General features: G+C 39.3%; 1 protein-coding gene across 2 annotated transcripts in view; it reads left to right on the top strand.

Moving 5' to 3' along the window:
* trappc8 (trafficking protein particle complex subunit 8) overlaps window positions 1-13,511 on the top strand; it is a 30,223-nt gene extending 16,712 nt beyond the window's left edge. For both annotated transcript variants that reach the window (XM_026146031.2, XM_026146028.2), the window contains 12 exons: window positions 1,598-1,703; window positions 1,891-2,045; window positions 3,089-3,513; window positions 5,549-5,705; window positions 5,792-5,888; window positions 7,656-7,724; window positions 7,808-7,866; window positions 9,328-9,531; window positions 10,400-10,501; window positions 10,734-10,873; window positions 12,049-12,138; window positions 12,847-13,511. In XM_026146031.2, coding sequence (XP_026001816.1) covers window positions 1,598-1,703; window positions 1,891-2,045; window positions 3,089-3,513; window positions 5,549-5,705; window positions 5,792-5,888; window positions 7,656-7,724; window positions 7,808-7,866; window positions 9,328-9,531; window positions 10,400-10,501; window positions 10,734-10,873; window positions 12,049-12,138; window positions 12,847-13,081 — 1,839 coding nt within the window. In that variant the 3' untranslated portion in view covers window positions 13,082-13,511. The remainder of the gene's footprint in view (window positions 1-1,597; window positions 1,704-1,890; window positions 2,046-3,088; window positions 3,514-5,548; window positions 5,706-5,791; window positions 5,889-7,655; window positions 7,725-7,807; window positions 7,867-9,327; window positions 9,532-10,399; window positions 10,502-10,733; window positions 10,874-12,048; window positions 12,139-12,846) is intronic.
* Window positions 13,512-13,636: the final 125 nt, after the last annotated feature.

The following is a 13,636-nucleotide window of genomic DNA, read 5'->3' as shown; positions in this document are numbered from 1 at the left end:
TTTTCTGTTTCATAATGCTGCTACATTTTTTAACAATTCTGACCTAGTGTTGGGAAATACAAAGAGAGTCACAACATGTGTTTGCATTCACATGAGGAAGGAGGTTACACATAGTGATAATCTTTCATGTGAAATTGTACAATAAGATATGCTTAATGCCAGTGAGCATTAAGCATATCTTAAGTACAGCTTAGTTTAATCTTTTCAGTTTTAGTGTTGTGCGTTCTGTTTTGGCGAATAAAAGTGACAGCACAAACTGAATGCACTTTGGTGAAATAGGCCTTTGATGCTCAAAAAGTATTCACATTGGCCTCAGAAAATCGTAGAGAGTATTTAAAATATCTGCTAGATACTAATTGTACTGTACTGTACTCTCTTCATCCAAAAAAAGTTGATTCTGTTCATCTAGACGTAGCGTTTTCAGTCGGAGGAACATTTCATGCAAGTGACGTCTTCAGTCTCAGCTGACTGCAGGTTTCCCCAACCTTATAAACAGTACATTTGCATAATGACTGAAACTAGCATCACTGACAAACAGTGGGCTGTGAGTTCAGTTCCTTGATCATTAATATGCAAGTTGCCATGACCACTGATCAGTTCCATGGAAGAGGGGCCTTAAAGATGAAGGCTCTGCCTCAACACAGAAAGGCCCCAGTCTGGGTTCAACCAGGAAACTTCTCACAGTGCATGACAGCGCTCACCTTTACCATTACTGAAATGTAAAGTTTGAGCCTACATTCTACTTTTAAATACTCTAGGAACAACAAGTAAGCCTGCAGTGCGAGAGCAAAGTGCTCTATAGGGTGATATGGTACTACAAGATCATTAAGATAAGATGGGGCCTGATTATTCAAGACATTGAATGTGAGGAGCAGGACTTTAAATTCAATTCTGGATTTAACAGGAAGCCAATATAGGAGAAATATGGTCTCTCTTTCTCGCCTCTGTCAGTACTCTTGTTACAGTATTTTGGATTAACTGAAAGCTTTTCATGGAGTTTTTAGGACATCCTGATAATAATGAATTACAGTTGTCCAGCCTGGAAGTAATAAACTGACTAGTTATTCCAGTGTCGCTCTGAGACAGGATGTTTCTAATTTTTATTGTGCAAATGGAAGAAAGAAGTCCTACATATTTGTTTAATATGTGCATTGAATGACTCCAAGGTTCCTCACAGTGTTACTGGAGGCCAAGGTAATGCTATCCAGAGTAAGAATCTGGTTAGATACCATATTTCTAAGATTTTATATTTGATCAGTGGTTGTTGATAAATGGTTGTGATAATTTGCATATTAATGATCAAGAAACTGACATCGCAACCCATTGTTCACCAGTGGTGCTAGTTTCAGTCATTGCCCATATGTGCTCTTTACAAGGTTGGGGAAACGTGCAGTCAGCAGAGACTGAAGAAGTCACTTGGATGAGTGACAAAATGTAATGCATAATGCAAACACCACTGAAAACACAACATCCAGATGAACAGAATCAACATTTTGGGATTTCCTTACCTGGATGATTGAGCATGCATCATGACATATACAAATACCTAATGCTAAACAGAAATCCAGTTATTTTGTGCTGATCACTTTGATCTCAGGCCCGACTCAAGCTGCTGCCACACAGAACTGGTCAGCTGAACATTGTGGGTGTAGTGTACAACCTGGCTGCAGGCTCCTCTGGCGAAATGGCTTCTAGCACTGAAGGTAAATTTGACCTCATGTCAACTCATATGCTTTATTATTATTTGATGAAGACAGAATGTTTTTCCATTTGCATTATGCATTACATGGTATTTAAAAAAATAAATAAATAAAATTCCAATATGTTGTACTTTTTTTTTTTTTGTCTTGCTGCCAGTTAGAAACCATATGGATTTCCTCTTGTTTACAGACCAGCAGACTCTAGATTTGATGGTTCGTGGGAAACAGGACTTGAACATCCTTGGCCCACGTCTTAATCTGACCAAAGAGGACAAGATGTCAGTTCGTCATGGTCCTGATCGACGTCTGAATCCCATCATAACAGCACCTATGCCCCTGATGGAGGTAGGACTTATTCTGAAAACCTTCATGGATGTAGTCATCATGAAATCACTTTACTGGGTTTTAGATTCTGCATGTTGAAAACATTTTTTTCTATGTTAGTTCTATGGAGTCAGATGTGGGAGTTTGAAGTTGAAATAATGCTAGCAAGCTTTGCTAGAGAACAGAAACTATAAACACACATACACATGGATCTAACGGACAAACATATCTAATTCGACAGTAACATGCAATGTTAGTTTTTTGACAGGCTGTATCATATATATTATGAATATCTGTCACAGAATTCAGTTCAAATCCAAAAAATGACATCTACACTACAGACACAGTCGAGAGTTCTTGTTTCAAATAAGGCTCAACAGACACATACTGGCTACTGGTCAGTCAACACTCCTGTCCAGATGGATGAACTATTAAAAAACAGTTGTGAAAAAGAATTATTATTTTTTTCATTTTGTTTTTTTGATTTGTGGATAATGACTCCATTATTGTTGGCTGGAGCCTTAGAAATGTCTTTTTAAGTCTTTCCAGGTGGATAGATATCAATGATTTTCTCATCTGTTCTTGAGTTTCTTGACATCGTGACAGGATGTGTTGCATGATGATGTTTTAGCCTACTTAAATTTGTTAGACATGTTCTATTGAAGTGACTTATTGATTCAACAGGTCTGGTTTATTACTGTTAATGAATGATTCAAGCTGTGGGACATTCATTTTTTTCACATAGGGCCATGTGGGTTTGGACAGCTTTCTGTCCTTATAAATTAAATCTTCTACCAGAAACTGCATTTTCGTTTTATTGTTTACTGTTTGTCTAATATTTAAATTTGATGATCTGAAACATGTGTAACAAATTAGCATAATTAGAAATTAGGAAGGGGAAAAATACTTTTTTCCCCTCCCCCAGTAGCAGCTGGGCTTTTAAAACAGGCTTCCAATGAACCTCTACTTGAATATCTATGCTTTCAAGTGTAGTTTCACTTATGTGTGGTGATGCTGCAGTATTGCTTTCTGTTTATTACTCTGTGTGTGTGTTTGTATGTCAGGTTTTTTTCCTGCAGTTTCCCACTGCTCTGCTGTGTGGCGAAATCCGAAAAGCATATGTTGAGTTCTGTAATGTCAGCGGTGTTGCTTTGTGTGGCCTGCGAGTGGTGTCCACACACGCCGCTTTCTTCACCTTTGGCAGCCAGGCCACGACACCCCTCAGCCCGACGTCAGCTGAAAATTGTTCACCTTATAAAACCGTGGCCACACCTCTCCAGCGGGCCTCAGAAGCCACTGAGAGTCTGGTTTCAGCTGATGATTTCCGACAGCCATCTGGTGTGATAGAAATTCCAATAGATGGCAGCATCCTGCAACCAGGGCAGTCCACTCAGCTGCCTCTCTGGCTGAGAGGACCAGACCAGGAGGGAGTCCATGAAATCAACTTTCTGTTCTATTATGAGAGCGCAGAGAAAGGACTCAAGATAAGGTAAAAATTGAAAATTAAGCACTTTTGTGAACTGACCTGTAGGCATACATATCATTTCTTGGAACATATTAGTATTTTTCAAAGAAACATGATCAGCCTGAAATGTAACTTACATAAATTAAGGATTGAAAAATACTTCTATGTATGTATTTTTTGATTATATTGACAAAAAGTAGATTATTTCAGTGCCGGGGCACCAGTGAAGAAAAGGGTCATGTAGCCGTGGGAAAATAATTATTTGATCTCCTGCTGAATTTGTAAAGAGAAAACTTACAAAGAAATAAACAGTCTATATGTGAAATGATAGTTTTAATGGAGAGAGATAAAATATCAACAAAACATTCTAGAAATAAACACGTTACATAAACCTTATAATTTTATTTGCATGTCAAGTATTTGGTCCCCAAGCAAAACATGATTTAGTATTTTTTTGGAGAAGCCCTTGCTTGCAAAGTGCTTTGTCAGCAAGACGGTGCTTTTGACCCACTCTTCTTTACAGAAACTCTAACTCCAGGCAGGCAGCATTCAAGAAACTTGAAGTTAAGCTCCCTCTACAGATTTTCTATAGGACGGAGGAAGAAGATTGGCTTGGCTACTCATAAACTTTAAGCCCTTTTTCCATTAGTACCTACTCAGATCGGCTCACCACAATTCAACTTAGATCAAGTATCACCTAATGTGCGTGGTCATTGATATAGCAACGTGTCCGAGCGTCCCGTGATGTAATTAGTATGCGACACAAATGCTATAGCAAAGGTGGACGTCAAGGCAACAATATACCTGCTGCTCGGTCTGTGGCTTTTGATCAGAGTCGAGGGGATCACGGAGTTGTTTTTGTTTGTTTTGGTGTTTGTGTTGGATTTTGTTTGTTCGGGCCCTTTCCCTTGTTGCCGTTTCAAAAAAAAATGGCAGTTTTGAATTTTGTGAACGAAACACTCTCATGACTCATCGAACGACGCCACTGACCAGCCAATTGGTGGCATGCAGTCTGATGACGTCACATTTTAGTACCATTCTGATTGCTTGGAGCCACAGCCGTGCAGGTGCTATGACCTTGTCCCGTAGTGTATTGAAGTCATCCACGTTTGGGTCATACTCAGCTTTTCTCTTCCTCCAAATAAGGTGGTTCAAGTTGCTCAAGAGCTCGATTTTAGTTTCATCTGATTATAATGCTTTATCTTAATCATTTAGATGTTCACTGGCAAGCGTGCGATGGGCCTGTACTTGTGCCGTTTTTTGAGCAGGGCAAATTCACGGGTGCTGTAAGATTTAAATTCATAATGGAGTAGTGTATTACCGATGGTGTTCTTGGTGATTCTCCTCCCAACTGCCTTTAAGTCATCAACAAATCTCTCCCATGTATTCTTGGGATGATATATCACCTTTCTCATGATAATCCTCATCCTGTTATTGCAAGATCTTGTATAAAGCTTCAGTTGAGAACCATCGATAGGTGTTTTATATTTCTTATTAATCACACAAGCACTTGTCAACTTCTCACCAAGCTTCTTGCTTCTTCCAGTCTTGTGGATGTGTACAATCTTGTCCCCGACATCCTTTGACAGCTCTGTGGTCTTGCCCATTGTGGTGGAGAGCTTGGAGTGTGAATGAATTGATTTAGTGGACAAGGGTGCAACAAGTTAATCTGGAATTGTTTGAAATCTGTTTGCCACATGGGCACGCAGCTGATCTTTGTGAGCCAGAACTCTGCCTAGGTTGTAGGGGATCAAATACTTTGATCATTTAATATCACCAGGTTATAACTTTTATGTAATGTATACAAAGTTCTTTACACGTTCTGTGTGACAAAGTCTATAAATCATATCCTTATCTGGATTAAACATGGCTGTTTTGGGTACGCACGGACTGGACTGTGACCTTAACAAAGAAATTTTTTTTTTTTAGTTTGCTGTGTGTGGGGTCACATAATGGCACAAGCCATAGTTCAGGTTTGTGTATGTTTGTGCTGAAAGTTCTCATAATCCTTGGGAAAAAACAATAAGGCTTTCTCTTTTCCCTCTCTCCGCATGTAAAGTCACCGGGTGCTGCGCCACACAGTATTTATCTGTGCTAGTCGGTCTTTGAGCATACAGGCATCAGCCTGTCGCAGCAGTGTTCCTCCACATCACTGTCTGGATGAAAAAGGCAGTAGTGGAACCCTTGTCTTTATTGATGTGGAGAACATCAATACGGTGAGATGCTCAGCATAGCACACACAGTTACATAGTTAAATCATGCCTGCTGCACAAATAACGATTGAACATTACTCTTCTCACAGAATGAAGGTGGTGTGCGAGAGTTCCACATCGTTCAGGTCTCGAGTAGCAGCCAACATTGGCGCCTTCACAAGTACATCAACCCGAACAAGGATAAAGGTGAGGTCTGGTACACCAGGAGATTTGTGCTTCATTTCATTTAATGGGCTAGTTCAGTTTCTCCATACAGTGTTAGCATGATTGATGAATATAATTTTCTATGGTGAAGTTCAAAGATTCAACCCATTAAAAACAATTGCTTCTAGAGCAGCAGCTGACCGGTCCTGTGCCCATGAATTTTAATTATTTGTGATGAAGCTAGATCTCCTTCAGAGGTTCAAAATCATGCCTCTTTCACTTTCATTTTGGGAAAGTGGAACATCTACACCACAGCAGCAGTGATCACTGAGATCCTTAGCTACAAGATGAACAGTGTCATGGAGCAGACCTCTCCATGGAGAAGGAGATTGAAGGCCAATATCAAGGCAGCACTAAGAGAAGTTAGCCAACTATTAGAGCTGCAGAAAGGTGTGATTAAGAAAGGAATGTCTGAGAAGTACAGCAAGCTGCCCATACAGGAGGCCAGACATTCAAGACAAAGTCTGAATCATAAACAGTTGGACAGCACCAGTCACCAACATGATTCACGCCTACCTACTGAAGAAGCTAACGGCATTCATGAGCGCCTGGCAGTATAAGATGAGATAAGATAAACCTTTATTATTCCCACACGTGGGAAACTTGTGTCACAGCAGAAAGTGGACAGTACAAAGTTACAGTAGCAAAAATTAAGAAAAACAGTGGAACAAGATAATAAGAATAACATACTATATACAACAGAATAAAATACTACACTGTCAGAAAACAAAAATACACTTAGACTTACACTTATAAATGAACCAGCTGCTAATGGATGAGTTGCACCTGGAAATAATCCCCCAGAAGGGATCAGTCAGTATATTAGCAATACATCGAAGCTCCGGTCAGGTATCATAGCTGCTAACATGAACAGGCACATAGCTCAATACATGAGTGAAATGGCAGAAATACCAGTTACTAGCAGATAAAGCAGTCAATTAAGACTGTAAGATCAGACTGTGACCAGTCTGTACACCACCTGGACTGATTGCAAGAAATCCTACGACTCAATGTCTCACACATGGATCCTGATGAACAACACTAGAGGCCAACTTTAAGGAAATTGCACAAGTTGCCAGCAAGTACCACTGACTACCAATGACTAGATCAATGGATATAGTCTGTAGAACAGAGTAATCAGTAAGCACTTCTTTTATATGGATGACATCAAGAGAAACCTAATGTTATTTCCTTTAACTAGTGAGGGACAGTAACATGCAGGACTTTTTTATGAACAACAAACTTTTTTCCAGGCTACATGAAGGTGTTTTGAATTAGTGATATGTCATTTTCTTTCCACCATACAAGTGATCTCCACTGTTTTCTTCTTCAATGCCATGTGCCAACAGTGTGGAGCAGCTATCTGATCTAGTTGTACAGAGGTCGGATTATCTTCTTAATACATTTACATCGTCGCTGCGCGTGACTGTGGAGACTGTGGATCATTTGAAAAAGAAACCCCCAAATCCGAAGTACTTGACTTCCTGGTATAACTGTCAAAGGCGAACATTAAAGGAGGGATTATATGGTTAAACTTAGTTACAGCACTTTGAGGATACTGTTTCATTTTCAGTGTCTCTGGTATATGTCAGAACGAGATCTAGCGTGTGATTAAAGTGGTGGGTGAGTTCTTTAATATTTGTGAGAGAAGTGAGTTGAGTCTAATAATGGATTAAATGAAAGAAATCAGACAGAAACTGGATATTGATGTGGATCGTAACTTGTCTTTTTCTTCCTTTTCTCCTTCAGAATGTAAACTTGGCAGCAGAGAAAGAGCCAAGCTGTGTTTTAGGGCCACACGTTGCAAACCCAGTGAAGGTACTTTTAGTGAAAAAACAAACCCCATCAGTTAGGCCATTTTCAGTGAGCATGAATTTCACAGTTCTGTCTGTTATTTCTAGCTACCTCTAAGGCTGTAGAGAAGTACACTTTTTCAGACCTGAGTATGGGAAATGAACAGGTGAGTAGAACATACACTTCACAATATACAATTTTCTGTTATGGTTGTATGTTCTCATGCTTTGTCATAGTTGTTTTTTGGGGATGTTTTTTGTTTGGTCCCAAAAGGTTGATTATTTTCATCTGGACGAAGCGTTTCCAGTGGGAGAAACGCTTCGTCAGTCATCCAAGTGACTTCTTCAGTCTCAGCTGACTGCAGGTTTCACCAACATTATAAACAGTACATTTGCACAATAACTGAAACCACTGAAAGAAGAATGTGCTCTGAGGTCAGTAGCTTGATCATTAATATGCAAATTGTCATGACCAACGATCAACAACCACTGATCGAAGCCTATTGAACAATGGCCATGAGCACCATTCACAGAGTTGGGGAACGGCTGCAATCACAGCATTGTAAGATGGTGAAAGATGTACCCTTAGGCCCCCTCTTCGATTCAGAGATGGTCTTTCCCTTTTCATGTAAATGGTCTCCTTGACTCTGCACTCACACCAGCATTCCTCCCTGTCCAGGATGTGTACATCCTCATCATTGAAAGAGTGTCCACTGGCCTGTAGGTGTAAATAGACTACAGAGTCCTGGCCTGACGAGGTAGCTCTCTGTGTTGTGCCATCCGCTTCGCCAGAGTTTGTTTGGTTTCCCTGATGTATAAATCCTGGCAATCCTCCTGGCACTTCACAGCATATACTATATTACTCTGTGTTGGGGGACCCGATCCTTGGGGTGCACCAGTTTTTGGTGTAACATGTTTTGGGGTTAAAAGCCACAGGGATGCTGTGTTTAGAGAAAATGTGTCTCAACTGTTCCGATATTTCTGACAGATAAGGGATCGCTAAAGGTTTTCACTTCGGCAGCAGTTGTCCTTCTCTCCTTGATCACCTGGAGCTTTCTTTAGGAGCCTTCCCAGCTTTGACAAATGTCCAGCTGGGATATTTACATTTACTCAGTAGGCTGGTTTCAGTTATTGTGCAGATTTACTGTTCATAAGGTTGGGGAGACCTGCAGTCGGCTGAGACTGAAGAAGTCACTTGGGTGACTGACGAAACGTTTCTCCCACTGAAAACTCGACGTCCAGATAAACAGAATCAACCTTTTGGGATTTCCTTATCTGGATGATTGAGCATGCATCAAGACATTTTTGCCTCGTGTTTGTTGTAAAACAAATTTAAAGCTAGAAGGAACCATCTAGAAATGTTTGCCTACTTCTATGTAAGCTTTTTAACAAACAGTAACTCTTTCTGAATTTTGTGGAATTGAAAATGTGTTGTCAAGAAAACAGTGATGTAGCAGCATTATTTAATTCAATATGCTGTCTAACAGTCATCTATTAATGTATCACTGAGTTAAGGAGGAACGTTGGCGAAGTTCAGTTGTGTCGATGTTTAAATTTCCTTTAACTGACTGGCCTGCATGGAGAGAGGGTCTAAGTGATAGAGAGTGAATGGTGCTGTCTTTGTCTAGATCATCAGTTCTACCACACCATGTGGGGATTTCTTCTTCCGCTGCCTGACGTTAGAAACTCAGGAAGCATACGGAGCATCATCCAGGATATCATCAGTCAGCAAGAGTCAAGGCTCTGTACCCACTGAGAACAGAAGTTCAGACCTGACAGATATTGCCAAGGAGTGCAGTGAGCTGGACCTCAACATAATTGTCATTTGGAAGGTAAGAGAGTTTAGTGATACATGGATGGATAGATGTGTAGCACTGTAGATATTTACAGATAGCGAGCACCAGAGTCTCGGTTTGCAAGAGCAGTTTATAACTGGAGATCCTAAAATCCAGACTACTGTAAATGTTTAAATGCTGGCTTTTTTATGGGATATAAAACACACAAAAATATATAGAGAGAATTTCTAATGCACATTAATCTATTCATCCAAATTGCAGCATAAAAATAAATAATGGAAGAAAACAAAAATACAGTTAAGTCCTCTGTGCGTAGCAGTGACAGAAATGATGGTGTGGTCTTACCACAGTTTAGAAATGTGTTCTTATCTCTTGAATATAAGTTGATCCAGCAGGAATAGTTATCTTAGGGGTGGCTCGCTATCACGGTTTCACAATCTCAGTTTTACAGGTTCACAGAGCAAAGTTGTCCACTCGGCTAAAACAAACAAAAATCAGGTCAAATCCTCATTCATAAGTAATCAGGATAGATTTTAACCATAAAGGCTGGAGTTGGACACAAGGTTTATAATATAAATGCATCTGTTCTCAACTTGCTTGGCAGTTTAATCTCTCTCCGTCACGCTGGTTTCTGCTATCCACACTACAGTCTCTTTCTCACACTTAGTGTTTTTTTCCTTCCACCAGTGAGTGGCGCTGTAGTTACAATGATTGATTGCCAGAAAATAAGATAAAAGAACAATACACCAAAAACAAAAATACAAGTCACCACCACCAATGAAATCATACATGCTCATACTCATTAAGGGATCATTCTTAAATGTGCAATATACATTAGATCATATTAACCCTGGATGGATATTTTGATGGACAATAACCATTTTGTGCATGTCTGTCTAACTAGGCTTATGTGGTTGAGGACAACAAACAGCTTATCCTGGAGGGCCAACTCCATGTTGCACTGCAGACCATCGGAAAAGAAGCCACTTCTTTGACTGCTAAGGAGGTACCGCAAGCTCTTTGTTTTTAGTCTATTTTTCTAAAATAAAACCAGCATAAGAAACCTAAACTTAATCCCACTTTTGATTATTCTTAGAAATAATGCAGAACTTTAAGCCCAAAAGCTAATATAATGTTTTATTTCAGGAGGGTTTTAAATATTTTATATAATGCTGGTATGATTACTTTTATTTGTTAGAGCAAGTCTTCTTTAATAGTGTATGTGTGTTCATCTTCAGGAAGCTCAGGAGATGGTGCTCCTCAAGTTTAAATCAGACCTGCCTCCTCCAGTCATTCTTCCCTCTGCAGAGTTTTGTCAGCTCATCAAAACCAATCTACACTACCCTGAAACCTGCACACACCCATTTGTGCAGGAAAGGTGAGGCACCTGGCGTGTTGTTTTTCCTAACACAATGTTTGGTCCAAGTGATTACAAAAGGTTATTAAACAGGTGCATCTCTCTGAAATGTTCTATCAGATTTAGAAACGTATTCTTCAGATAAGAGATGGGACAGACTACGAGCAAAGGTTAATGTATAGCTCTCGCTTTAAAAAAAAGCTTTCACACTAGGAAAGCCCCCTGGGATCCATAGAGTTAAGTTAAACTCAAGAAGTTACTCCAGGCTGAACTAAATTATCTCATCAATTCTGTTTGGCACTGTGTTGGAAATGAATTCTTTTGAAGGTCTGCATAAGACCCTTAGGCACCTAGACCAACACAGATTTCCTTTTTGCAAGTCTTTATTGTAACCATAACCATTAAGAACCACCAAATGAGGAAAAACATTCAAATTTTATGTGATCTCCTTATTTTCTCAAGTTTAGGATTATTTTGTCATCTTTACTGCTGGAAAATAAAAAGAAGACTGTGCAAAGTAATTAGTAAAGCAAAAGGCTGCTAGCTGGTTAGAGAGTGAGGTAGAAAGAAGAGAGAGGACAAATAACAATATAGGAGAAAGACGATTTAAAGGTTAATGGTATGCAGTGATGGTTACACAATTAAACATATGGAGAGTCAAAAGAGGTCAGTGTACATATTCAGTGGAAGCTCCTTAAACAGCCTTTGTCTATAGCAACATAAGAGAAGGTTCAGGGTGTTTTGATATAGCTATAAGCACATAAAGCATTATCACAAAGGAGCATTAAGCCTTACCTATAGTAGAGCTTGGATTTTATTCTGTCTCACATATCCAAACTCAGGATCAAATATATGATACTATGGGTTTTTATGATATGATGGTGGCCGATTATTTGGGACTGTTTGGCTTTGTTTGGATTTTTAAAAATAAAGTGATAAGTGAAGCTCTTTAGAAATAATGTCTTGCAGTTTTAAAAAATTAGTTGTGTGGCTTATAATAACCACATGCACAGAGCAGTTTTTCAGTGCCATCCTAAGACAGGATAATAAGATGTTACCATGTTTGGCAGTATTTAGCATTATTACATTTATCCATCCCATCCTCTGTTTGTAGACCTTTATTGTTTGTTTAGAATTTTTCCTATTCGCAAATATTTTTTTTGTTAATAAAAAGCTGCGTTTCTCTTTGTGCCTAGTCTCTGTTTGGTGCCAGTTACTCTGACTCTGTCCAACTGCTCCTTGGCTCAGGTAGATGTCATCATTGACTTAAGACACAAAAGCAGCAGGTAGGTTTCTTAAAACAACATGTGTTCCTTCCTCACATGATTACTTTGTAAGGAAAATGGAGACAAAACTGTTGTGGACAGTGGATTTCACTTAAATAAGACTGACGTTGCTCTTTTTCAGTATAAAATTCAGCTGATACATACAGTGGCTTGAGAAAGTATTTATTTTTCATATTACCTCAAGATATATTTTTTATAATTAAAATTTAGCTCAAGTTTAGATTGAACTCGGAATGACCATGGGGGAAAATGGTAGAAAATCTGAGCCACAGAAGTATTCAAACCCTTTGTTGTAGCTCCTAATTATCCTGTGATGCATCCTGGTTGAGTATCCACTAGTAGACAACTGAAAGAAGTCAACTCTCTATAGAGCATCTCAATTAAATTGCAGTGATACACACATTAGGACCAGGATGTAAAGCTTATAGTGTTCCCAACAGTACACGGGCCTCAATAACTGAAAAAGTAGACCATCAAGACTCCATTGAACTGTGTGAACAAATTGAGTCAAAGAGCAAGCATTTCTTTGGTTAGTTGATCCAACAGTAACCACAGATACTTGAGGCAGAATGTGAAGATGGTTTCTAACATGAGGTCAAAATAACACATTTTTCTAATATCAGGTGATAAGTTGTGACCTCTTAAATGTAGCATTCTTTTCCAAAAGTACTTGTTTTTTAACATAACACTTCTATTTGTCTCTTCCAGCCCAGAGTCCCTGGAGGTCCACAGCTCATTTGCTTGGGTGGGTCAGTCCCAGTACAAGCTGCAGCTAAAGCCCAAGGAGGTATTGTGTCTAACACTGCAAGCCTGTTTCCTTCAGGCGGGAGTCTACAATCTCAACACTCCCAGAGTGTTTGCCAAGCCATCTGAGCAGAGCATCATGTGTGAGACAAGTCAGCAGACGGCTACTCCTGCTCTTATAGTCATCAGCAATGCCTGAAACGAGCCCGATGGTCTTCAGGCACCTCTAGACCATGCTGTGTGTTTTAACTCCATTCAAGGACCATTGACATAAATTCCTGGATAGACTGAGCATTTGTTCCGTCAGTTTTTGCAATACTGTAAGAAGAGCTGTTTACATCCTGAATTGTACATCTTTTTATTCAGTCTGCAGTCCTTTCAAAGGCAAAATGGGCACTGACGACTGAACCGCATTTGCTGCCCATTCTCTAACAGTCTACAATTTCATTATGCACACGTTGTATTTTGTTTCTGGACCAGTGAGTCAAACTGTGTTTAACCTCAACATATTGTCATTTAGCTCTTGTATGCACTTGAATTGAAATCTTTTCTGGAAATTATGTAATTTATTTATATATAACAAATTGGTTGTAAATAGAAAATAAAAGTCTAATGATACTGTAAAGGAATGTCAAGGTCATGGCATCTTTTTTTTTTTCCTGGTAATTTTGGACTACAGCCTCTGCATTATAGAATCAAATATTCACATGTGGTGGTTATTTGCGTAATTTAGCGAAGAAAGTTTGTAGCACAT

Source organism: Astatotilapia calliptera, chromosome 17 (genome assembly GCF_964374335.1).
Source record: "Astatotilapia calliptera chromosome 17, fAstCal68.1, whole genome shotgun sequence".
NCBI classification, from domain to species: Eukaryota; Metazoa; Chordata; class Actinopteri; order Cichliformes; family Cichlidae; genus Astatotilapia; species Astatotilapia calliptera.
Note: the sequence above shows the minus strand (reverse complement) of the source record. Positions and strands in the feature narration are given on the sequence as shown.